A 27,578-nucleotide genomic window follows, 5' to 3' on the forward strand; every position below is an offset into this window, starting at 1 on the left:
AGACCCTTCATCAGAAAATTTTCTGATGAAGGGTCTAGGCCCGAAACGTCAGCCTTTCTGCTCCTCTGATGCTGCTTGGCCTGCTGTGTTCATCCAGCTCTGCACCTTGTTGTGTCGGATTCTCCAGCATCTGCAGTTCCTACTATCTCTCATTTCACTATCACTTTGGTATCACTCGACACGCAGTGAAAGATGTGATGTCACAGATAACTTTAAATGTGTACACTTCACATTATTGTGTAAGGTTGTCTTCATTGGTTGAGTGGAATGCTGGGCACCAGCAGTGGGACCACAGTTAAACCACCACATCATTGACAAATTGACTAATGGAGGCTTTAACGAAGAGGACCAGCAAACAAAGGGGTCAAAGCAAAAGGAAAGGGCCCTTTGGGACTTAAACCTGAAATGTCTTAAGGGGCTTCTTTCCAGTTTCATTATAGGATACTCCCTGACTTGGCACAAGATTTCACATAATAAGGTTTTTTGTAAGGTTTGTACATCTTTTGGCATAGTGTCTCACTATCCGTCAGTCAGAAGCTCTAAGTTTGAGTCTATCCCAGGCATGGTCAGGAAGGCATGATCAACTATGGTCAAACAGGTTGGTTTAACAATCTGCAAGTCTTTGCAATGTGCCAATAGAAAATGATAAGAGCGAGAAAGATTCCTAGTTGCCATGTACATATATTTCTCCTTTAACACAATAGTTGCGATCTTGTGTAACCTCGCGCTACAGAAAATTGCACTATAGAAAATCACCATAGAAAGTTGCATTACAGGGAAATTGCATTACAGCAAAATTGCTGTAGAAAATCGCTATACCTGTACAGTAGAAAGTTTGTGTTATTCAAACAGCGTCCACTATTCATCCATCATATTACAGCCAATTCGTGTTCCAGCAGAAATACCTGTAGTGAAAAGAACATTACAGCCTTAACTATCATTGTCCATGTTTCCAGACTGCAAGGTGCATGTGGAAATTCATATCATCACAGCAATTTGGACATGCTGAGTGCTCTGTAACATGAGCACCACTCTCGGTTATGCCTGAATTCAATGTGCTGGCTGCTGCATTGACAGGTACAGCACTCATGGGGCACTAAATAAGCCTGAAACCCTGAAGTGAGCCGTCAGTCAGCCTCAGTAAGATGAAATTATTCTGCTAGAAGTGCTGAGCACATTATCAGCCCTATGCTTCTAATTTTTGAATCATAGTCATCACAGTATAAGTGGTTGGTCATCTGGCAGAAGTGATTGTTCATCCATTATAAACCTATTCAATTTTAATTTCATTGAAGCCATTGATTAGATAGGCAAGTAAAATGAAAGATGCTGTAAGTACGCAGTATACCATTTTTATATGATTCCTGTTGTTTATGGTTACTTTCTATGTATTTTTGCCGTAATTTCAGTTTTTTGATAATCTGGGAGGGATATGAATGTCAATCAGGCTTAAAGGGTACTTTGGCAAAGGTATACTTCTGAACGTTGCCAGCCTTTATAGAAGTGATGGGAGCACATGAAATCCTTGGTTAACCAATAGGAGAAGGCATGTATCAAGTCCTTGCTGGTCTAATCGTTGGAGGGCATATATATGAATTGTAATTATTTACAAAGAAGAATCTGTATGGTGCAAGCAATTATGCGTCCAATCCCTTAAAATACGATTGACACAAGCACTCATGGTTGGGAAATCATGGAGATGTAAACTCCAATAGGTTGATCTCTTTGTGCAAGAACACACAATCAAAACAAAATCACCCAAAATGTCTGCATGACCGATGATCGAGTGGATTCACTCCTATGAAAATTTCTGATTTAATGGATTTTATCTAAATTTATCGAATTGTCTAATCTCATGTATAACTAGACCCTTCTACAATGACATGACATTATATTAGTTCCATCCGCAAAATATCATATGGAATTTATCCTCTGTAGCTATGACAAGATGCATTCTTAATCTATCCGTGTTGGCTACGCTCATGAAATAACATGTCATGCCTCCAATAAAAGAAAATGCTGAAAGAACTCTTCAGGTCTGGCAGCATCTTTGGAGAGAGGAACAGATTTATCATACAGAATCCAACTCTTCTTCAGAATAGGCCTCTAACTCTTGTTTAATACATATACTTTGTCATCTGACACAGAGAAGCATGTTAAAACTGTGTTGCTATAATTGAACAAGATAAGGTGTCATACTTGACATTAAACTTAAATTAGAAAACTCAGAGTTCAAAGATCTAAACAGTCCCATTGAAGGATATTATTTCAATCTTTCAACTTAAGAAGAAATTATGTGTTTTTTTGCTGGTTAATAGTATTTTAGAAATTGGATCCCGATTTAATTTCTGACAACTGAAACTGAATAAGCAAGTTCAAACTTATGAAAGTTCATTACTCTTCATGGAAGATGCAAATTTCAATGGCTTCCCTTTGGCATTGATTCAGCTCTGAAAGTATATCACAAAACTGTATGATAGATGAGCAGAATTATGGTGTAGACACATTGATTGATGATATAATAGCGTAGAATTCATCCAAAGAAGAACATGACAATAGACTTCATAAAGAACTCAAAGTTACTGGAAGATTCAACCTGAAATTTTAAAAAGACAAATGTGCATTTGGAGTCACTGAGCTGACATTTGTGGGTGACATGTTGACTAATGACGGCATTAAACCTGACAATATAAAAGTCTTAGCTATTGTCCACAGTGAAAGAAAGACACACAAAGATTCCTAGTTATGGATAATTGTTCAATCCAATTCACATCTAATCTTTTGGAAAAATCTACCACTTCTATTAGTAAACTTATTTGAAAGATGACTGAACAAATTGGAACTACAAACTGTGAATATTTAGAGGCAATGCAATTCGCAATGCAAGAATGATCTTAGAATTAACAATCTTCAAAGATCATTATTTCAGCTAATGCTGAATATGAAAGCACAGCATGAAACCTTGTGGCCATTACAGGCAAGCCATTTCTTTGATAGAGTTATCTAATTTTTCTGCTCCCTGTTCATAGGAATATCGGATCAATTCCTGTTAGACTGCAGTTAGTTTCCTTTTAGCTGTACACCAGATTAGCTTCTGAAACTTACTGTTGAGCTGCTTTCAGGCACTGCAACAGCTGACTGAGTAAAAATTCTTCTCCTTACCTCCTCATGCCTGACATTTTTGAACAACCATTTTACAATCTGAGCCCCAGTTTACCAACCCTCCCAACAGTGGAAATAGTTTCTCCCCAGTTTGTCCACTCTAATTTACCTCTTCAGCTTGTTAACGCCCCTTATACTTTAGAAAACCCCAACTGAATCTTTCTTTAACCTTCAGCATTGTAAGAAACACCAAGGATACAAGTCAGGGCCATGGCACTATGAAGTTAAGATGGTAATGCCAAGATAAGCACATAAAAAAATCAACAGAAGATCAAACAAAAATCTAATTCTTCATAAACATGCTTTTCCACTTCCAAGGAGAAATGTATTTTGATAGACCTTAGAAATTATGCTAAAAAGTACTTGGGTGCAGGCAATAATTGTTAAAGTTATTGTCATTCAGCTCACGGGAAGAGAAACCAGAAGAGGCTCAAAGAAATACATTTTTAATTTTTTCACTTCGTTTGAGGGACCCCTTGTTAAGGCCACCCCTGCCCCAGTCACATACAACCCAGAAACTGTCTCCCACTATGTACCCAAGTGCTGGGAACTGTTTCTTTAGCCCTCTCCTGTGGCCTCCTTTCACTTGACATTCTACTCGTGCCCACCAGCCAGCTGTCACTTCCCATGGACTTGAGCCAATGGCTTACCAGAGACATGCCAATCACATGGGGGAGTTAGCATCATCCACCTTTCATGCTGCCAAGTTTGGAATGGATTGTAACTGTCCTCAACCCTGTCCCATACTTACTTTCACCACGGCAGGAATGTTTATAAGTGCAAAATTAAAATAAAATTGTTGTTTCTTTTAGAAGAAATGCCTTTGAATAAATTACTTTCATTTCTTTCTTACAAACTGATAGGATGAAGAGTCATTACAAAGTAAAATATTCCTGTGTCATGGTCTATACAATAAACTAACAGTAGCAAGGGCTGTTGTAATTTGCTACCCATGTCATTCAAAAACAGTGGGAAGTAAAAACAAACCAGTTCATATTCTCATAACACACATATCCAGGCTATAAGGACACCCTAAAGGTTGTAGAAAGAAAAGCAATTGTTATCATTGATTCGTGAATGTTGCCAACAAAAATTGTAATGGAAGCAGTGAAGGTCTTTCTGTTCCTTACCATTGTGTCTGAAGGACGGGTTTTTTAAATGTGATTCCATGCATGCTAATGACAGATTTTTGTTAAACCTAATGAATGATTCCAGTACAGGACTCCGGATCTGATTGGTAAACACTAAATTGTTATTACTTTTCATGTCAATTTGTTTCCGACTATTGAATGGTTTGTCCTCCTTTGGGAACAAAGCATGCCCAGATTAGTTGCAATATGACCTATATTGTGTTTCATAACTCAGAAATATGCAGTGAAGACACACACCAGGTATCTTGTGTGACCAGGACTTCGCTGCATAAACATTTTAGTAATGTTTGCTGCCATAAGCATCCAGTTTATTTTCAGTTTATGTTTTTTTTTCTTTAACTACATCCACAGCTTTATGCTAACAGCATGAGGAACAATCAGTGGATTCTTATAAAACTGATACCCAACGGTATGGATATTTGCCAAGGTATGTCCCGTTTAAAAAAGCAGGACAAATTCAACCAGTCAGTTACTGCCTGTCAGTTTATTCTCAATCATCAACATTATGATGTTGTCATTGATGGTGCTATCATGTAGCAGTTACTCAACAATAACTTGCTTACTGGTGTTCAGTTTACTACTTCCAGACCCAGTTAGCTCCTGGCTTCATTAATGCCTTGGTCCAAACATGGACAAAAGAAATAAACTCCAGGAAAAATGAGGGTGACTGCATTTGACATCATGGAAGCAGCTGTCTGATTGTGGCATCAAGGAACACCAGCAAAATTAGAATCAATGGGAATCATGAGAAAAGTCTCTGCTGATTAGGGTTGTGCAAAACTGCATATCTCCGAGTTATAAAGCAAGTGGCTGTGTTTGTTGGAGGGCAAAAATCTCTGCCACAGGACATCTTTGCAGTGGTTTCTCAGGAAAATGTCCCAGGCTCAACCATCTTCAGCTACTTCATCAAAAGCCTTCCCTCCAATATAATGTTGGGGTTGTGGTGCAGTTCATGTGGTTCAAGGCAGCTAAGCACCACCTTCTCAAGGGCAACTAGGAATGAGCATTATAAGGGATGAGCAATAATAATTGCACAGCCAGTGATGCCACACACATTCCTGTATTGATGGTTTAAAAATGGAAAAACTGAATACAAAAGCAGAGTAAAACTCCCTCAACCATTCCAATAAAATGTGCTTTCATTCTATTCTCAGCAGAGTAGGGTTAAGGCACATTGGGAGCAGTGTGCATTCCCTTCACTTCAGTTCTAGTTAATGTTATAGTTTCTCCCTGACTGAGTTGTCAATTTCATCAATTTGGATTTCCAGCACAAAGATTTATCCAATAATATTGAGGATCAAGAATACTGGAATTTTCTGCCAATTGAATTTAATGTGGAAAATCAGGTGTATTATATTATGCTGTTGAGTGAACCTCTACAACAAGAACACAAATTCTGAGTTACCACATTAGACTAAACTGGAGTTGAATGGTGAACGGCTTTCTGTTGTAAACTTGTTTTCTGAATTCTATGAACTGGATGGAAAGTGCCTAAATAATTTTGATTAAAGATCGATAAACCTGAGAGAAATTAAGGGAATATTTTATGAACAAGAGCTGTATTTAAATGACATATTTATCAGTCTGAACTGGTCAGGGTAGTGCGCTAACCTACTATACTTCAACTAATATGTATCTTTTGATAAATGTTGATGGCCTGCACTAGAGTACACACAGCTTCATTTCAAATTTTATAGGTGACATTTTTAAATGTTCTTTCATAAGAGGTGGGCACTGCTGGCTGGGCCAGGGATTTACTGTTGATCGCAAGTTGCCGTTGAGAAGGTGGTGATGAGGTGCCTTCTTGAACTGCTGCAGATGTTTTGTGTAGGGACACACACCACAGTGCTATTAGAAAGGGAGTTCCAAGATTTTGACAAAGCGACAGTGAAGGAACACCAACATATTTCAAAGTCAACATGGTGAAAGACTTGGAGGTGTACTTGTAGGTGATGGTATTCCCACATATCTGCTGCCCGTGTTCTTCTAAGTGGTGGTGTCAGAAGGTTGGGAGATACTGTTGAAGAAGCCTTGGGAATTGATGAGTTGCTAGTTATTTTTCATTCTAAGCTTCAAAATTTAATTCCACTGCACACTTATTTCTTTCATTGTTGTAACATTTACTAATTGTTTATCATCCCCACCCACACTGCACCCCACCCACCCACTGCCCTTTCTCCTCCAGTGGAACATCCCTTGATTTTTCCTCAATTTTGGGCCTTCTCCAGAAGGCAAATAGTTGACCCTGGCAGAGTGGGCACAGAGGTCTCAGATCACCTTGACAGAGATCACCCTGATGGATTGCACACTGTGATCTCCTTGGTGGAGTGGACACAAGGGGTCATCCTGACGGAATCATCACAGAGGCATGAGAGAATGATCAGAAGGAAGGCTGTTATGGCCACTGGAAATGGAAATGAGGGAAGCTCTCAGGAAAAACATTAAAAATACATGCTGAAATTTGTTTAGTTTTGTTTATATTATGACTTGTTGGAAGCTTTTTTTGATGCTTAGATGCCTGCATGCACAGATTTCATAAAATGTGATTGTTTTCAACCATTCTTGTTCACTTCCATAAATGTAACAAGCTGTGATTGTTTTCAAACAAGTGGCTGCTTGACCATAGCCATTTAGAATCAGGACTCATTCCAAATTGCACTATTCTGATATCCATTGATGCCTACCACTGTTTTGAGCATTCTACAGCACAATCACATAATCTTTTCTGCAAAGGACTGTAGTTGAAAAAAGGGATTTATGCATGGAGCCAAAACGCATGGCTTATAAACTCAGTAAGCACTTCCAATCCATTTTCATCAAGGAAGAACTTGATGCCAAAATCTTAGTAAAGCAGGAGGAAGATTGGACACCACACTATAATGAATCTTTATAAAATCCTGATTCATTCTCAATTAGAATATTGTGTCCAATTCTGAGTACCAAACTTTAGGGTGTGCAGTAAAGGGGATGCAGAAAACATTTGTAAAAACGGTTGCAGGTAGTCAGTTCCCCAGAATATCAGAGTCAAGTTTATTAATCACCAATAACTGCATTTTCATGTTAGTATTTGTAAAACACAGGATCTGTTTAGACTTTAGCATTCTACATTTCTTCAGAAAGTCCACTTGGAACTACCAGCAGCAAATCATTATATGCCATCTCCCCCACAGATAGCATTTTTAAGTTTGAGCCCTGTTCCTTGCTGCAAGATACAAGTTTCACAACCATCCAGTACAGTACGGTTGCTGGAATGTGCTTTAGTGGAGCCAGGGGACAATCCTGTGAGTGGACTTTGGAGGTACAGCAAAGATCCACTGGACCTGTATTATTGAAAAAGTGTTGCAGCCTACATTCTGAAACTTTTTCTTCAATTCCAGCCATATCCAATTATACCATTTAGTATAGCAAGGTAGCTATTGACAAGTTTCATATCAGCCACTGATATTTTTAGCCTGTTGCCAGTATGCTTCTGAATGAAGTATCCCTCCATTGATGATGGCTGCATAAAATAGAGGCTGACAGAAGACAGACCTTTTTAAGGTACTGTTTATTGCTGTCCGAAGGTTCGCAATCTTTTGTAGCAAACTGAGAGCTAAGTGCAGTGCAGCACAATATCAACAAGAGACTATAGAAGCTATTTGTGATGCATGGAGAAAAGCTCTGGGTTAACTAATTTATTCCAGTTAATTACTTGAAGATTAGAGTCATAGAGATTCTATGCCCAGAACATATTACAGGAGAAAAAACTGATGGTGATAACTTGTCTGTGTTTGGACACTGTATTAAAAACACTTTACCTATGTCCTGTTGTCAGTGAGGTTGACAACAGGACACTAAATTCAGTCTGTGGTTCAACCCAATTTTATTAACAATATATTTCTTATGTTATGGACCAGACCAATGCCCCTCAAAACATATCAATGAGATAGTCTATACCCTAACTCTTATCTTATTTAACGGCAAATGTAAGATGCTGCGTTCCAGGTTGGTCAAATTACTAGGTTAAGCAAAACACATCTTATTCTGACACCACAATTAAAATACAAAGAAACAAAGAAGAATTGGCATAACTTTAACGCCATGGAAATACTTAACAAAATAATATATTATTTAACTCCTACTCATCAACTCTTCCAATATGGCTCCATCCCATAAACACACACTTGGCAAAGGCAAATTAAGTAAAACAGATTTTCCCACACTTGCTATCTCCCCCAGTCCAGGAGAGGGAACACTGACAGAATGAATCCAGCAGCAGAGAGAGAACTCAAGCTTTTACAGCAGCAGAGAGAGAGCGCTCGATCTAGCAGCTTCAACTCCAAAACCCCAACTTCAACAACTGAAAGCAAAACTAAAACTCTGGGCCTGTGTGAGCCTCATTTTACCCACTCATGCTACTTTTGTCTAATTTAGAAAAAACCAAAGCTGTTTACTCTGCTTTCCATGGAGCAGATATCTTGGCACCTAGTTTATAACACCCACCTTCAAGAGAACCAAGACAGTCAAATATCTCATAAAGGCACATATTATCACACTTATTAAAAGCACTATGTGATCATTTCCCAAATTCCTGCAATATTTACTCTTTACCTAGCTTTCTCCATCTAAGAATCAATGTTACCCACACAATCCACATGTTTTGAGTTGGCCATTGGAATCTCCTTCCTCTCCAAAGATAGGTTTCACAGGTCAGAGCAGAGCAGAGCAGAGCAGAGCAGAGCAGAGCTTCTCCTGTGTCTTCTTGAGTTGTCAAACAGTCTTCTGCCATGAATTTTGTTGTGAATCTTCGCTGAGAGGGTGGTGTTTTTATGCCCCTCACCCAGACCTTCCAGAAGGTTCTGTAGCCTTTGGCCAATGGGGTCATGAGATGGTTTCAAATCATCCAATGGGATTGCACCAACACTCTTCACTGTTGTCATGTGGGAGGTGTAAAGTACACATTCTCAGGCAGTCAACATGCCAGAAAGTCAGACTTCTCTAATATGCAACTCTCAGGCTGGTTGTAACTGGATCACCTTGAACCTTTGTAACCTCTTTGACCTTGGTTTCCACTTTTCTCTGCGGCCGACAGTTGTTAGCTACTGTTTAATTTAGTTTGGTGAGTTTTCTGTCAGGCTGGATTTCTCTGGCTGTGGTTTAATTTAGAATATCCAACTTTAGGCTTGTGGTTGCTTGACCACTAACTTAAGTTTATAAAAGTTTCAACCATCTGTTTAGAAGAACATGTGCAAGCTCAGAGTAAAAAAAAAGTTGGAAAACTAAACTGAAGGTATGGAATGAGGAAGAGGAAAATAGAAAGTAACAGATATGTGGAGAGTTGAGGGGGTTGGTGAAGGAAGACATGAACTGGGGGAAAGGAGAGAAAGCTAGGAGGACAAAGGGGGTGGAATGCTGGAGGAAGTGAGGTGGAGAGCAGTGAACCAGGGGATGCAGAATGTTGAAGAGTGCAAAGTAGGAACGAAAAAGGAGAGCATACTGGAATGGAGTAGGTTGGAGAGGAGGGAACTGGAAAGGACATGAGGAACAGGGAAAGGGAGAAGGCAGAGAGAGAGGAGAAAGTGAGTAGGAGAAGAGGACCATAACAATACAATATCATATTATAATAACTAATTATGGCAATCATAATAACCAGTATGAAACCAGTAACACAACAATGGTCACTATTTATTTGTTTACCTTAACTGGGACTTAGAAAAGTATGAGTTATTCTTTTTCTTGTGAAACAATGAGAGCTTGCGGGTGGGATTGGGCACATTTGATCTCTGAGTTTTCCTTCTCTCAATGGCCTCTGGCTGATCAAGCTTTTATTTCAGCTTGCTTTCTCTTTTACTGATTTCCAATGATTTCCATTGAACACTGTTCAGCATTTTAAAGGAAAACATATATTTGCAATTGATGTACTTGGAGCACCATGGGATTTCACTTCATGGTCATTATTTTCAAAGATCATTGATCATTGATTACAAACAATGACTGAATGAATGCTTTGGAACAGACTTTGAATGCAGTTTGACATAAATCTTTGCAAATGACTGTTGAGCTCAGAATAATGTCAGTTTTCTTCTGGTAGAGATTAGCTATGCTTAAACCCCTTACTAGCCTTTTGCTATTTACATACCTACAGAAGACTTCATATTATTTCTTTTCATTTTAGCTGCCAGTCTTTTCTCATACTATCTCTTGGCTTCTCTTATTTCTTTTTCCACTTCCTCTCTTGATTTTCTATATTCATCCTGGTTCTCAAGTGACATTTGTCATACATGCCTTTTTTAAATCTTCTTGCTTTCTGTCTGTTTTGTTATCCAAGGAGTTATAGCTTTTTTATCCCATCTTTCCCCATTGGAATTCTTTGAGGAAAGTACTTCAACCGTACCCAAATCATGTCATCTTTAAAAGCACCCAATTAGTCAACTACAGTTTTGCATTTTGATTCTGAAGTGAGTACATTTGTTAAGATAAATATCCATGGCTGTTGACGAACTATAATTCATTGAAGGTTACTCCTTGACCTACTGAAAATTGCTGACCTTTCTAATCAATGAACTATTCACAAACGGGTGTTGCAGACTAGCATATTCCAAGGTCACTACTGAGGGAATCAAAATGTTTGGGAAGCTCAACGGGGAAAAGTCACTTGCTAAGACTCTCCCACCATTGTAGAATGAGAGGCCTGAACTTGCACAAGACTCCTAAGCCTATATGCATCAAAGAATGTTTGATATGAGATATAAATGTAAGTTGTGCATATAACGTGCAAATTTTAGTGTAGTGAGATATCTCAAAGTGCCATATTTTTAACTGAAATAAACTAAACTCTATTGCACTTTGTGTAACGTTGATTTTTTACTATTATATGATGTACTTGTGTAAATGTTATCAATAATGTACAATTTTCAAGATAAAGAAAGTAATTGAGCATTAGAGGGACCAAGAGGTTGAATGGAGATATATTGGGTCTGGTGTTAATTCAAAGCATTGCAAAACATGGGTTCTCACATCACTTGTTTTCAGTATGCTTGATAGTCAGATTTGGACCTGATTCCAGGCCTTCTACATCATGTACATATTAACTGGCTTATATTGATGAAACATGATCAATATAATCCTACAATCTTTATTTCAGTGAGGCTTTATGTATCTGAGTTGTACTTTGTTATAAACTATAAGAACAAATTGCCACAAACTGTCTCAGGAAGTCTAAAACTTGAATGAAATGATAGAAAAATGTTAAAATGATATTTTTACCATTTGTTTAGAGATACAGTCCATCAAATATATTTTGATTACTCAACAGCTTCTCTTGCACATAATTTATTCATTTGTGTGGTCTGGGACTAATTTTCTGCTCTACTTAGTCTGTAGAACTGCCTCAGTTAATGCACAGAAAACTATATATTTTAATAATGAGTCTTTTGGCAAGCTTATTTTGTCTCAAATAAATTGTTAGTTCTATGATTTAAATATATATATTTTAAAGCTTTCAGGCGTCATAGTGGGATGTTAGAGAGGTGGAAGTATTGCATTATTGACAAATGAAACCATCACTGCAGTAATGAAGGAAGTTTCCACAAAGGGTTGGGAGGTTATGTTGATGATGTACAGGACATTGGGTAGGCCACTTTTTGGAATACTGTGTGCAGTTCTGGTCTCCCTGCTATAGGAAGGATGTTGTGAAACTTGAAAGGGTTCAGAAAAGATTTACAAGGATGTTGCCAGGGCTGGAGGATTTTAGCTATAGGGAGAGGCTGAATAGGCTGGGGCTATTTTCCCTAGAGCATTGGAGGCTGAGGAGTGACCGTATACGGGCTTATAAAATCCTGAGGGGTATGGATAGGGTAAATAGACAAGGTCTTTTCCCCTGGGAATGGGGGGTCCAAAACTAGAGGGCAAAGGTTTAAGGTGAGAGGGGAAAGGTTTAAAAGGGGCGTAAGTAGCAACTTTTTCACACAGAAGGTGGTGTGTGTAAGTTGCCAGAGGAAGTGGTAGAGGCTAGTACAATTACAGCATTTAAAAGGCATCTGGATGAGTACATGAATACGAAGGGTTTAGAGGGGTATGGACCAAATGCTGGCAAATGGGACTACATTTATCCAGGATATCTGGTCGGCATGGACGAGTTGAACCAAAGGGTCTGTTTCTGTGCTGTACATCTCTATGACTCTATGACTCTACAAATGAGGCCATCTGGGTAGAGCTCGGAAATAAAAAAAAGGGTGATTAGTTTGCTCAGCTTGTACTATAGGTTTCCCAATGGGCAGAGGGAGATAGAGAAGCAGATATGTAGGCAAATCAGAGAAAGATGTGAGAAAAATAAGGTTAAAGTTGGAGGGGATTTCAGCTTTGTTAACATTAACTGGAATTATCTTAGTGTGAGAGGATTAGATGGGGTAGAAAATTTAAAGTACACCCAGCAGGGCTTTTTGTACCATACATAAATAGTCCTTCCAGAGATGGGGCAGCGCTTGACCTGATCATAGGGAGTGAAGCTGATCAAATAGTTGAAATTTCAGCAGGTGTGTTTTTGGGGATTCTGACCATAACTCAGTAAGTTTCAAAGTCATTATGGAAAGGGTTAAAGGATAGCGCATAAGTTAAGTATCTAGACTGGGGGAAGGCCAATTTTAATGTCATTAGACAGGACCTGGCAAACATAGCCTGGGAGCAGCTACTTGCAGGTAAGTTTATATTTGGAAAGTGGGAATTGTTAAAAGTAGTATTGTGAGAATTCAGGGCCATGAGCACAGGGCAAGGGCAGTAAGTCCAAGGGACTCTGGAGCAAGGAATGTTGTGTATTTGATAAAGAAAAAGAAGGAAGCAAATTTCAGGTACAGTGCATTCAGAATGGGGGAGGCTCATCAGAAGTGCTGAAAAAGCTCCAGCCACCTCCTCTTTACCATGGACGTGCAATTGCTTTACGCATCCGTCCCCCATCCTGATGGTCTTAGGGCCCTCCACTTCTTCCTGGAGCAAAGTCTGAACTGTCCCCACCTACCACCACCCTCCTCCGCTTGGCCGAGCTTGTCCTCACCCTCAACAACTTCTCCTTTAACTCCTCTCACTTTCTGTCTCTTCCTGGGACATTCCTTGTTCCAATCCTATCCTGGCCCTCACCCAGAACTGTTTCTCCGATATAGCAATGATATCATTGGTGCTGCTTCCCTCTCTTTTCCGAAATTGGAAATGTTCATTGATTTCGCTTCCAATTTCCACCCTGCCCTCACTTTCACCTGGTCTATCTCTGAATCCTCCCTTCCCTTCCTCAACATCTCTGTTTCCATTTCTGGGGATGGACTGGCCACTAATATCCACATTAAACTCACCAGCTCCCACAGCTACCTGGACTATAAATCCTCACACCCCACTTCCTGTAAAGACTCCATCCCATTCTCTCAGTTCCTCCGTCTCCGTTGCATATGTTCAGATGAGGCCAACTTCAACAAGGCAGCATCCAAAATATTCACCTTCTTCCTCAACCAAGGATTCCCCAGCACCGTTGTCAACAGGGCCCTCAACCAGGTCCGACCCATCTTCAACACTTCCGCCCTCACCCCCTTCTCTTCCCTTCCGTAACAGCAATAGGGTTCCCCTTGTCCTTACTTAACATCTCCCCACGATCCACATCCAGAAGATCATCAGACGCCATTTCCACGACCTCTGGCAAGATGCCACCACCAGACATATATTCACCTCCCATGCCTTATCCACCTTCTGCAGGGACCGTTCCCTCTGGGACATCCTGGTCCACTCTTCCTTCACTCCCAACACTGCCCCACAGCCCCACAGCACCTTCCCCTGCAACCGCCGAAGGTGTAACACCTGCCTATTTACCTCCTCCCTCCTCAATATCCAAGGGCCCAAACATACCTTCAAGGTGAAGCAGCACTTCACATGCACTTCCCAGAATTTAGTCCACTGCATTCACTGCTCACAATGTGGTCTCCTCTAAATTGGGGAAACGAATCGCAGTAGCCACTTCGCAGAACATCTATGTTCGGCTCGCAAAAAAGACTCTGAGCTTCCATCAGCCTGCCACTTCAACACACCACCCTGTTCCCTGGTCAACATCTCTGTCTCAGGCTTGCTGCAGTGTTGCAGTGAAGCTCAACGCAAGCTGGAAGAACAACACCTCATTTTCCACTTGGGGACCCTGCAGCCCTCTGGACTGAATATTGAGTTCATTAATTTTAGGGCTTAAACTCTCCCATGCTTTAGTCCCTACCCCACACACCAGGCCTTATTATCAAATAGCCTGCCGTTACACAGTACCTATTGTTAGTCACTAACAGTCCCTATTACAGCTATTCACCTTCCTAGCCAGATGATTATCAACTCCTTTGTATACCCAATTGTTCTTCCCTCTCTTTGGGGTCTATCTCCACCTATTGTTTATTTCTTACCCCCTCCCTCCATTCTATCTTCTGCATACAAACTGACATTTTCCTGGCTACCATCAGTTCTGAGGAAGGGTCCCCGGACCCAAAACGTTAACTTTGATTTTTCTTCACTGATGCTGCCAGACCTACTGAGCTTTTCCAGTAACTTCTGTTTTTGATCCTGATTTACAGCATCCACAGTTCTTTTGGTTTTTATTTACCAGAAGACACTAGTTTATTTTGAGGAGTAAGTGGTTTAGAGGAGATCTGAAAAAAAAGTTTCACCCAGAGGGTAGTAGAAACATGGAAAGTGCTGTCTGAGAAGGTGGTGGAGGCAGGTACTCTCACAACATTTAAAAAGCATCTGGACAAACATTTAAAATGCCAGCTATGGACCAAATGCAGGGAAATGAGATTAGCGTAATTTGGTGTTTATTGGTTGTCTTAGATATGGTGGGCCAAAGGGGCCTGTTTCTAAGCTGTATGACTTGATTGCAAGGAAGCGTGTCTAATAGCTAGATGTTTTGCAGTATTTCAAGAGTCAAAAACAAAAATATTTATAACCTGAAGTCTCAATTGGTGCAATTTGCCTGCATTTCCGCATTGGTGCAAAGTAGATTGGTGGTAGAAATATGATGCTAGAAATCCAGAGTGAATCCTGATGTTAATCAGAAATGGAATAGAATGAGGTCCAGTCAGAAAAGCTGTCTCTAATCACTCGGGCTTAACACCACATACAGGATACTTCTAATTGCAGTATTAAACTAGGTTAATCAAATTGTTCAATGGGTTAGTTATACCTCCTGGGCACTCTGTAAATTTAGGCTGAGCCTTTTCTTAAAAAAAAAGCAACTGCTCCTTGAAACCAAATTTCCTGCCTGCAGTGTAAGTTTGCTAACTGGTGTTTGGGACCCCTATGCATTCCCACGCTGAGGTTTCTTATGGCGGTCACATCTTTTAAAAGGGGTCTTAAAGTTATAATTTGCCTTATGTACCTCAGGATCTCTGAGTGGTCAGTGCAATGTTACCACAGCAAAAGGGGTCAAGAAGCTAGAAATATTAACTTACTCTGCAAGAACGTCATAAACTGTATGCTATTGCTAGTAATTGTTTTAACTCTCTTTTGACATAATATTAGGTTGGTGGTCAAATGTCTGAGTCCAGGGTAAACCATTTCAAGAGGATGAATTATGTACTTCCTGTGTTTGCAAAAGTCTACACTGTGGTAATCCCGGAGCCTTAAACTGACCTCACAGGCTTACCATTGGTCAATATTTAAGGTAGTCTGCTTTCCCACATCAATTGCAAAGCAAACAGATACTTTGATTTCTGATTGGATTCTCCATGATGATGCCACCAACCCTTTATTCCCCATCTGCAACACTTGTGTAATTAATAACTGAAAATTGTTCGAAAGAAAATGAAAAAGGCACACTGATACTAATCCCCCGATGGTGTAACTGGCCACCTTCTGCATTCACTACATTAACCACTTCAACTTCCTGTACCTAAGTGGAAAGCCAACAGGCCTATAATTCCCTATTGGAGTGATTCTCAACTGTCATTCAGATAGCATCCTACTTTATCTAACAATTTTGCAATTCATGAACAAAGGTCTTCAAAGCAAATGATGAGTAAACACTTTTTATCTTGAGTGCACTTATTATTTTTTTACCAGGCTGCTTAAGCTTATCAAATGTAAACGTAAATTGTGCATATAAACTGGAGATTAATCCCCGAGAAGTCCAGGACAATGGTTGGCAACCCCCTGCCAACACCATTTGAGCTAGCTGCCAATTATTTTGTGGCTGCAGTTCAACTCTTTTTTTTCCCTCAATGCCTGCAAGGAAAAAAAAAATTACAGTCTTATAAAAGTTACCTATTTAAGACACAGTAGAAATTTGACCTTTAAGACTTACAAAATTGCCAGGATGTTTGGGTTGAGAAATAAGCTCCTTGACCATGTGTAACAGATTTATAAGATGTCAAACTTTTAGATGGATCATATGGGATGACCCCTTTTAAAACTTTCTTGCTCTCTCTCTTTCCTGGGATTCTCTCAGTATCTGTTGCAATGAAAACCAGGGAGAGTGAATAAATTCCCTGCTTTTCACTTCTGACATCATTTACAATCATGCTTGTGTTTTTTAACAGTTGTGTTTTCAATCCAATTTCTACTCATTCATGTTAAAAGCTTTATGAAGAAATAAACCACGCAGGTAACCACAAGGAGCTTGTTTTACTATAAAATCACTCAAATGAAGTATAAAACTTACTAAAAAAAAACTGTTCCCAATCCTGTGACATACAGACACACTATCATGCATGAGGGAAGAGTGTTGAAAAAGTTAAAACCTATAAGCAAATTAATTACACATTTAAAAGATTTTTTGTGGTCTTGAAGCCCAATGGTTGTGGCTAAGCTGAATGCTTGTTTCTCTGGAGACAATCTCTTTAAAATTGCAGTCTATCATCTTCCTGAGTGGCTGCTATGGTATTATTCTATTCTATATGCTAATAAGGGTGCTATTTTTAAATTATCTATCTCTGTGATGTATTCCAACTTGTAACAGAGATAGGGTCCGAATTTGAAAAACACTGTGATTCCATCCTGCAGGCCTCCTTGAACGTCCTTCTGTAACCAACAGACAGACAAGGGAAGTTTTGGTCAGCTGATTGCTGACTGATGGCCCAAAATAGGGACTAGCATTGCTAATGAAGGAGATCCAATCTCCTTTTGTCATAACTATCAAGATACCATTCAAATAGATTGGGGATTCTTCAGCATTCTTTTGCATAATATATTCTGGTAGATTTCTTTCATCTCTGGTAGTTTTTGCAGACTAGTTGACTGCTGCTTTACTGCCCTTTCTCTTTAACCAGATAGTTCAAACAATGATAACGTACAATTCTATGGGGATTTTCCAGATATGTATTCTATTTATCCATATTGCAGGTTTTTAGAAATTTGGCTGTCTTGTGGGTCAGGAGACCTCTGAAGCCATTTGAAAACATTGTCCTGTTTTATTTAAAATGGTTTTCTTTCAAATTAAAATCCTAGATATTAAATCAGTCAATGAGATTAAAGATTAATAGTCCATATATTGCAACTTCATTATAACACAGCTTTTTTTATTGTCTTATGGGATGTGGGCATCGCTGTCTGGTCAGCAATTACTGTTTGTCTCTAGTTGTCCTTGAAAAGGTTGTGACAGGCATTTCTTTTGGTGTGGATAGTTTTCATGTTTATGTACCCTCTACTACATCATGTTCCATGCACTAATTTTGGTCTACTGTTGCTCAATTTTTGTAATTTGTTTTCCAGCAATACATTACAAATTTATTCCCAATTGCCGCTAGCGAAAACTTTGCACTTCTGAAGAAATGAGATGAAGATTCTTTGGAGTGGGGAGAATTTCAAGTGCAATGCTAATTCGAAGGAGCAGGAAGTTGCTACAAAGGGTAGGTACAACTACTCATGAGGTGTTGTGGCCAAATCAATAACAACTTTTTTTAATTTCAAAATATACTTTACTCAGAAAAGATATCCTTACACATATACATAGTCATAAACGCAGTTCAGTTCTGTACAGTAGCATATCAAATAAACAAGCAAACATTGGAGTTTGACTCTATTCAAACAAACCAAACCCAGGACTTACTTTGACATGCTTCTTCACATCTACCTGAACATCTCAAGAGCCAATCCTTCTTTGATGCCTGTACCTCATAAGACACATTGACTGCACATTGATCAACAGGTACAATGTGAATCCTCCAGGGGTATTGAATATTCATACACCACCTCATTCTCTCCACCTGTTTAGGAGACATGAATCACATAAGGCAGGGTGCAGAACATGAATATATCAATTAAATGCCAATGCCATATTTGCAAGGGACAGCCTCCTGATATTTCATTCGGTTCTGTTCTTTGAAAGAGTCATTTATGTTTGCTATTGGGCATTGGGGTTCCTGATCATAAATTCCAAAGCCAATAATAACATGAAGAGTTTACAGTGAATAAGTGTTCAGATAATGGACATAGAATCATTATTGTGCACCTCAATGGCCAGTATTCTGAAGCTGCCACAATGTCAATGGAGGTTTGGAAGGAAGAGATATGACAGACAAGGTGGATCAAAATAACCAGTAAATAAATCCAAAAGGAGTAAGATAAAATCATGATAATGACCTAATGATGTATCAATAACCAATAGTTATTGTTATCAGGTTCTGGAGGTAGCAATAATTCTGATACTTAACATGGTGTAAAACTATGAACCAGAAAGTGAATGGAATGATTAATTATTTAACTAGATCGCTTGACTATAAGTTGGAAGGTGCCTTACTCAGCTTCCACAAGGCTGTGCTCAAATTTATAGAGTCATACAGCAGAAAGACAGACCCTTTGGTCCAGCTCATCTGTGCCATCCAGACATCCCAATTTGACCTAGCCCCATTTGCCAGCATTTGGTCCATATCCCTCTAAACCCTTCCTATTCATATACCCATTCAGATGCCTTTTAAATCTTGTAATTGTACTCACCTCCACCACTTCCAAAGGCAACTCACTCCATATACGTACCATCCTCTGTGTGAAAAGGTTACTCCTCAGGTCCTTTGTAAGTCTTTCCCCTCTCACCTTAAACCTATCTCCCTTCCTCAGAAATGGGGGGGAAGGGAGCTCAGAAGTAGAGAGAAGGGAGTTGGGACAGGGGAAGGTAGGTGGGATGGTAATAGATGAGTGCAGGTAGCGAGTGGTGGGGATTGATCAGTGAGGTGGGAGGAACAGTTAGTGGAAGAGATGTTGGACAAGTTGTGTCAGTTGTAAAATCCACATTTAGGCCATTGGGCTGTAGGGTTCCAAGGTAAAATATGAGGTGCTGCTCCTCCAGTTTCTGTTTGGCATCATTGTGACACTGGAGGAGGCCCAGGATGGACATGTCACCCAGGGAGTGGGTGGGGGAGTTGAAATGGTTCGTGACTGGAAGGTGTGGTCATTTGTTGTGTACAGAGCGCAACCTGTCCATCTTCTCTCCCATCTATCTGCTCCTCCCATCTCACTGACCAATCCCCACCACTCCATACCTGCACTCACCTATCACCATCCCACCTACCTTCCCAGCCCCACCCCTCCTCTCTCTATCTACTTCTGAGCTCCCAGGCCCCCGCCATTTCTGAAGATGGGTCCTGACCCAAAATGTCAACTTTCCTGTTCCTCTTATGCTGCCTGGCCTGCTGTGTTCCTCCGGCTCCACACAGTGTTATCGTCAGACCATTCAGCCTCTTCATACAGCACAGAACCTCCAGTCCTGGCAACATTGTTGTAAATCCTTTCTGAACCCTCTCAGTTTTAGCAACATCTTTCCAATAGAAGGACAGCCACAATTGTATGCAGTATTCCAAGAGTGGCCTCACCAATGTCCTGTACAGCTGCAACATGAAATCCCAACTATGCATCTACATCCCCTAAGTCACTTTTCTCAGCAACACTCCACAGGGCCCTACCATTAACTGTATAAGTCTTGCCCTGGTTTGCCTTACCAGATTGCAACACCTCACCTACATCTAAATTAAACTCCATCTGCCACTCCTCAGCCCATTAGCCCATCTAATCCCATCGTACTCTGAGATAATTTTCTTCACTGTCCACAACAGCACCTATTTTGGTATCATCTGCAAATTTACTAGCCATGCCTCCTATATTCACATTCAAATCAAACGGCAATGCAGAAGCATGCAAACAAAGCACAGAGGTGAAATAAGGCTGATCCCTAATATCAAAGGATTACAGTGCAAGGTCACATTAGCTTTGGCAAGAGACAACTGAGAGGAAACTGCTTGAAAATCTGCATGCTATCAAATTTTACAGATAAAATAAAATTTTGTCCACCTTTAATGTGATAAAACACCTCAAGATATACTTAGGAATGGTTACTGCACATAATTTGCCTACAGTCAATATGAGGAAACATTAAGAGTCCAAGACCCTAGAACCAGGGTTCACAGTCTTAGGATATGGGATAGGCCATTAATGGCCATGAGGGTAATGAACCTTGAAATTCTCTATCATAGAATACTGTGGAGGCCAAGTCACTGAATATATTCAAGAAAGAGATAGATTATTTTTTAGATGTTAAAGGAATCGGGGGAATGGGGAGAACATGAGAAAATGGCATCAAGGTACAGAATCAGTCATGATCATATTGAATGATTGAGTAGCCTCAAAGGGCCAAACGATCTACTCCTGCTCCTAGCTTCTATGGATCTAAAAAAAATTAATGAGGTAAATTTTAAGGAGCATCTAAATGAAGAAAGGTGGACAGATTTAGTGAGAGATTTTCCTGAACTTAGGACCTGGGTAGCTGAAGGCTCAGACAGCAATGGTGGAGTTGAAGTTGAATAAGTTGGGGAAGTACAAAAGACTACTGCTGGACACACAGGGAGGTCACGAAGAGACCAAGACTGAAAGTGATTACAGAGGTATGGAGTGGTGAGACTATGGATGGATTTGAAAACAAGGGGTAGAATTTTAAAATTTAGGCATTGCTCGAACTTAAGTAATTAAAGGTCAATGAGAACAAGTGTGATGAGTGAACAACACCTGTACTAACAGTTACACAGATGGGTTGGGAGATGAACAGCAGATCAGGCAAAACCAGAGGAATGTTTCAAAGTGTTGTAGAATAATAAAACAAGGAACCATTAATTAAAATTAGTGGAGGCTCAACTAAGGACATTTTAGAGATAGTTTCATGACTCACAAAGTGATAAGCTTTTGGAAAAATTAAGTCTTTGATTTGGGACAATGGCAGTGAAAATCTTGGATTTAATCAAAAACTAGCAGGAACCTGGTGAAAAAGCTGGATTGTTACTTTGTGCTTGGTCCATCCAAGATGAAACAAATAATTGTCCCATGTACATCTCATTTTAATTCAACCAACTGGCTAAACCCCAAATGAAATCATTAACAAAATCTATTTTATGTACTTCCCTTTTCTAAAGAAAACAACTGCTAATGTAACTTGCGTGCAAATAGAATTGAAAGCACTTGAACGATTTTGGATACACGTTTTTTGTAAAATATTTGGTAAAAAGCACAATTATTACTTTTGTCCTATAGAGGTCGCTTTTATCTCATTATTTTGTTTCCGTCTGTCTTCAGAAAACAAACGGTGGCAAAAATATCCCGAATCGATTATTTTAGAAAAGCGCGTCTCGTAAATGATATTCGTTTCAAAAGTTTATTACCGTTTTCTGTTAAAAATAAGTTGTAAAACGTAATAAAAGATAAAAATGGGCAAAAAGTAATAACATCTTTCATTAAAAAAAACATTTTTCCAGTTGATTATAAACCGGACAGTCTAACAGGAATTTAAATCTTTAAAGTTGAGGTCTGGTAAACGTAAGAATGTTTTCATAATGAGAATATTGAAACGCAGACAATTTTCTTCAACAAACATGTAAACAGATTAACACAAAGTGATACCTTTGCCTCCTCCAACGAAAAGAAATGGATCAATGTTACTGCGTTAAGAGTGGATGCACTTTTCTAATAAATGCGCACTGACGAATGAGAAAAGAAGGACTTTGTATAATCAAGAAGGTATTGTCGAAAGGCTGAGAGGTGATTTCAAATGCAGCAGAGCTGTGTTTAGTATGATTAATTCTCCAGAAAGGTCGCTTTGTTGCAAGACGATAAAACGAAAGCAAAATCGATAAACTCTCTCATGTTTGTATACTGTTTTAATGCATTTGGATAGTGCTTGCCAGTGTCTCACTTCCTTTCACAAAACACTAAGACGGAGCGTTTGGACTCTGAAGGCTGCGAAAGCGAGACTCTCATTATGCATTGAATACACTTTTTGTTTAAATCATTACAGTTTAGCAATGTTCCTGTCACTTGCAAAACTGTCTGCATTAATATGCGCATTGTTCCCTTTGCATAAAGAACGAGTCAGCATTAATTCGATTGCACTCTGCTGTCCAGCTTTATAACTCAAATATACGGATCTTGATCTTTAGAGCCTGTATTTGGCCAATGAAGAAACAGTTCAGTAGTGTGTTCAACAAATGTCATTTTTATCCCGCGCCACTTGAAATCAGACTGATTAAGATTCTGAAAATTGCATGAAATGTTCAGAAATCTTTAGCGCACATTGTAAAAATCGTTCCTGGAAGTGTTTACGGGTCGTTCCAGCTATTCAAATGCAAATTAAAACCTTTCCATGCTTGAATGTCCCTGCCAGGGGGCTGCAATCAACCTCAGAAAGCACCGATTTTTAAAAAAAGTTTCTTTTGAAAACTTCTATCCGTTTAGTTCGAACGATCTGTCCCCGTTATCAGCCTACTCCAGGATTAAGTCAGTTGCATCCAGGAACCGACATCACAGGGACAACATCACAGAGCTGCGTAAATAGGATTAGAAAACAAATAGGTAACAGTCCGCGTATGCAATTAGCTCAAAATGATCATGCATCACATTTACATTGGAAATTAAATAAAACCTCCCTTTTTTAATAATAATAAAAGCGCAGGATATAGTTTCCGCATTTCGTTCAATTCCTCGTTTCTCCTCTTTGCCAGTGTGTGTGTGTGTCAGGTATGAATCATAGCTGTTCAGGGAGTTGCGGTAAATTTGAACATATCTGCTACCCAAGCAGCTGATGCATGCTGATGAAACTGACAAGCAGCGACCAGATTCTTCAGGGACGTGTCGAGACAAGATGGACCTGCTCACAAAATGTGCCGTTTTTTATTTGTTTGCTCGCTGATCTGCCACAATGCAGGAGAGGGGCGAATTAACATGTTCTTTTACTCTAGTCGCTTCCATTCAGGTTCTGTCTGGTGCCTTTGGAGCAATCACTTCTAAATCACTCTTAGTGTGCATTACGGGTTATTGGTTATTTGCAGTTTGCACTGTTTCCGTGAATCATTGATCAATTTAGCGATTTATTATCCAGTGTTTAATACACTGAGCCACATACTCGCAATGTGATTGGTTAATGTTTATTGCCTGTTCTGTCCCATATATAATGGCTACAAAGATTGTTAACAAATGCTGTACTTGGTCAATGGTTCGTGAATACATTTTGATCTCAAGAGATGACCAAAATGTTGTCTTACATGGGCCAATAGATAGCTGTGATTTACTTATTAATTAAAGATGAAAGGGATTTATTGACCGAAAATTCTTGCGCAGCGTGACTTAAAGGGATGGAGAATATGGTAGAACTGGAATTCCTGTTTCAGCAATAAAAGTGCGATGGAACCTCCATTAGGAGGAGCTTGTGGTGTGAATTCAAGTTTCGGTCAGTTTACAGTAGCTGTTCAGTACGGGCGCATCAACCCGGACTCAACCGTGTATGCTGTAGGTGTCAGTACGAGTGTTCACAAAATATTTGACTTCTTCTGCTGACTTAACCTCCTTCCTGAGTTCCTATCCGAGTCAGCATTAAGACCGTGCAGTCAACCTGATGTGCGTGGTACCTTTTACGGTAACCCAATAAGTCTGAACTTGTGATCACGTAATCCTAGTGAAATTAGTGAGAGAGGGAGAGAGAGAGACGATAGCAGTAACAAACGGCAGCGGTCTCAATCCGCACAATGCCGTCTCACTGGAGAAGTGTGTGTATTTGTGTTGGCGGGACAACTCCAAACAAGTCTGCGATCTTTCTGCACACTTTGGCTTCTCTCTCCAAGCCGCGTCTTTCCAATTTCTCGCCGCGTCTGAACTCATATTCTTCAAACGGTTTCTGATTCTGTAACAATTTACAGACAGAATAACTCCGCAACCTGAGAATTGGGCACGGCTGGGCAGGAAAAAGCCGGATGATTTGTTAGATTTTGCGGTTAATTGTGCGCGATTTTCGTTTTATTTACTGCTACTGCAGATTGTGAAACGTTGCCTGTTTATCAGACCTGCTTCAGTCTTCATCTACATATATCTGCGGTCAAAGCGGCTGCTTTTTTTTAATATCCCTTCCATATGAATTGAAATGCAAGTTCTTGAAGCGCCCTGACTTCAATTAAAAGCAAACACAATTACACTGGGTCGTGCCTGGAATACAAGTTCGACACTTGCATCTATTAATCATGAGATCCTGCTAGTCGCTATTTAAATGAATTTCAAGTTTGACTGTCAGCTGCATTGGGAGCTAAGCCCTGTTTATTCACAGCTCCTAATCTCACATATGTAGCCCTGTATCTAAGGTCAAACACAATCGTTTTTAATGGGATAAATAGAAACAAACTCTCCCCCAAACATGCCGTTATTAAAAGACGGTTTCTGGAAGTGTGTGGACCGGAGCAGAGACTTGTTGGAAAAGGGGGATATGTGCAACTCTGCTCACGGTCAGATCAGTACCTCAGGCGTGAAGCCCAATTCTCGGAGATGCTAGCCTTTTCTTCACTAATGGAAATGAGGGTTCCCAATACCTTAAATTGTGAGAATGTTGAATAAGCAATTTCTCCAGACCTCGGAGAATGTGCACTCGCCTCCCCCACCGCAAACCCCCACATTATATAGACAATTTTTACAAATCAGCTGTTTGCGCGTTCCTCCCGCTGCCCCCATAGAGATGAGCAACTGTGATTAGAACTCAGGATGTGTGAAAGGACGATAACAAAAGGACAAATGGAAGCCGTTGTTTCAGGGCCCCTGAATTTGAAATGATCTTATTGATCTGCTTTGCATCACGATCTGCCGCTTCCGCACTTAAAGGCTGGTCATTTTTTTATGTCAAATTTCAACGGTGTCAACCTTTTAAATAAAATGGGGAGGTGGGTAACTATCTTTCATTTAATGTATTAATCTTTGCGCCAGGAGTAATAATTGTTCCCATGCACCGAGGAACACCAGCACTTTACATGTCCCCTTAATCTTTGTGAATGTTTTGAAGGAGAAATAAAATAAAGGAAGAAGGCACCCATCTGTTTTATTTAGTCAGTTTGTCGTTTCGTTTGCTTCTTAAAACTTCCCCTAACCAACGTCTTTTCTTCCCCTGTAAGGATTTCAAGCAACTTTGGCGCACTCAATCATAGTGTTTTAGTTGAGTAATCTTAGCAAGATCAGAGAGCGGACCCGCATAATGGATGTTATAAATTCGACCCCGCTGCTGCTAATCACGTCTATGCTGTCTGATTCCTATTTCTGTATAGAATTCAGATTCGGGAATCGATCCTGTGTAGTTGTTCGCTCGAATTGAGTGTGTGAGTTCGTGGTTACAATATCCCTTGGCTAAGGTAGAATTTCCCAGCCGGAGAGCCAGTGGTGTAAAAAGCTGACCTGGTTCCTCTGCCCTGGTGTGTTTTTAATAACTTTGGTACTTCTTGTTGTTTTCATATAAAATTACAGAGGGCTCGGGGGCTGTGTACTGTTTTCTCGCCGGGTGTGAACGCAGATTTTCCAATTGCAGATGTAATCAGCAAAATTGATTACCCTATTACCAAAAACAAAGAGTCGATGGAGCTGAATGGGTAAAATCATCTGACCGATACATATTGGTGGTTTGGAAGTGACTAGAGTGCAGGATGTCTGAAAGGTCTCTGTAGGGACCCACATAAAAGACTCCTTTGCTGTATAGAGGGAGGCACGTTGTGTATGGAATCTGATGTAGCTGCAAAGTTGATCTCTTGACTTTGAACAATGATGCTGACAATGTACTGAAGGATGGACTTGCATTAGTTTATTGTGTGTGCGGAGGGGGGTGCGAGGGGGCGTTTTCAGTTTGATTGGTATGTTTTTTTTAAAGTGGGGGCAGGTTAATCGTGGTACTGCCTGGTTATCATATTCAACGGTGGGTGGATTTCTGCTGCCCTAAGTGATTGCTACTTGGCGAGTTGATCCCTCTGTGTTTCCACAAAATTGCAACTAACAGATCCGAGAAGTGATTTATTTGTAAACTCGGCCCGGCTCGGCTCCGCAACTCGCTCTCTCCTTGGCTGTGCGGAGCCAAAAGAAGCTGCTCGCTTGTCTCTCTCTCTCTCTCGGTGCGAGTGGATAGGGTGCTATTTGATTTATTCCTGGCTGGAAAGTTAATTGCTCCGCCCCCGGGATACCGTGTGACATGTCATTCCTCCTTTTGATGTTTATGTGTGTGTTATGTGTGTGTGTGTGTGTGTTTGTCCGACAGTCTTTCGCCTTCTCTCCGCTTCTCTCTACAAAAAAATAACAATAATAACAACTTCAACAGCCGAGTGGAGGAGCCGAGAGCAACTTTGATCAGTCACAAAACCCACCTTTTCTTTTAAATGAACGTGTGTTGATTCCTGTTCTTGTTCAAGAGGAGAAATACAGTGGGGATTTTTTTTTGTCTTTTTTTCTTTTCCCCCAATTTTTCTATGTTCCAGCAACCATGGCCGTTCCGGTTGCACTGATCCCACCAGCTCCGGTGAATCAGACCCCAATCTCGACCCCTTCATCCTCCTCATCTTCCTCCTCTTCATCCTCTCCTGCAATCACTTCCTCGACGGCCGGAGCTGCAGCGGGAGCAGGGCCAGGGACAGCGGGGACAGCACAGAGTTTATTCCGGGCGGACGGCGGCACGAAACCGGTTTATTCTACGCCGTCTCCGGTCGAGAACACGCCGCAGAACAACGAGTGCAGGATGGTGGAGCTGCGGGGGGCCAAGGTGGCCTCGTTCACCGTGGACGGACACGAGCTGATCTGCCTGCCCCAGGCCTTCGACCTCTTCCTCAAGCACCTGGTCGGCGGGCTGCACACCGTCTACACCAAGTTGAAGAGGCTGGATATAACGCCCGTGGTCTGCAATGTGGAGCAAGTGCGCATCCTGCGGGGCCTGGGCGCCATCCAGCCCGGGGTCAACCGCTGTAAACTCATCTCCAGGAAGGATTTCGAAATCCTCTACAACGACTGCACCAACGCCAG

The 27,578-nt window shown here is 40.4% G+C and overlaps 1 protein-coding gene and 1 long non-coding RNA gene across 2 annotated transcripts in view; one reads left to right on the forward strand and one right to left on the reverse strand.

The window, feature by feature from the left end:
* Window positions 1–854: 854 nt before the first annotated feature.
* Window positions 855–27,212, reverse strand: LOC125483364. Its single transcript, XR_007262324.1, has 4 exons — window positions 26,930–27,212; window positions 22,179–23,097; window positions 18,349–18,505; window positions 855–905 (listed from the first exon to the last, which is right to left on the reverse strand). It is a non-coding gene; the product is annotated as an uncharacterized LOC125483364 (long non-coding RNA).
* The window catches only part of dachc (dachshund c), a 569,756-nt gene continuing 568,822 nt past the window's right edge, over window positions 26,645–27,578 (forward strand). Inside the window, exon 1 of the mRNA XM_048598317.1 lies at window positions 26,645–27,578. Within this exon, the coding sequence (XP_048454274.1) occupies window positions 27,046–27,578 (533 nt within the window). The 5' untranslated portion in view covers window positions 26,645–27,045.

Source organism: Rhincodon typus, chromosome 6 (genome assembly GCF_021869965.1).
Source record: "Rhincodon typus isolate 14 chromosome 6, sRhiTyp1.1, whole genome shotgun sequence".
Lineage (NCBI taxonomy): Eukaryota > Metazoa > Chordata > Chondrichthyes > Orectolobiformes > Rhincodontidae > Rhincodon > Rhincodon typus.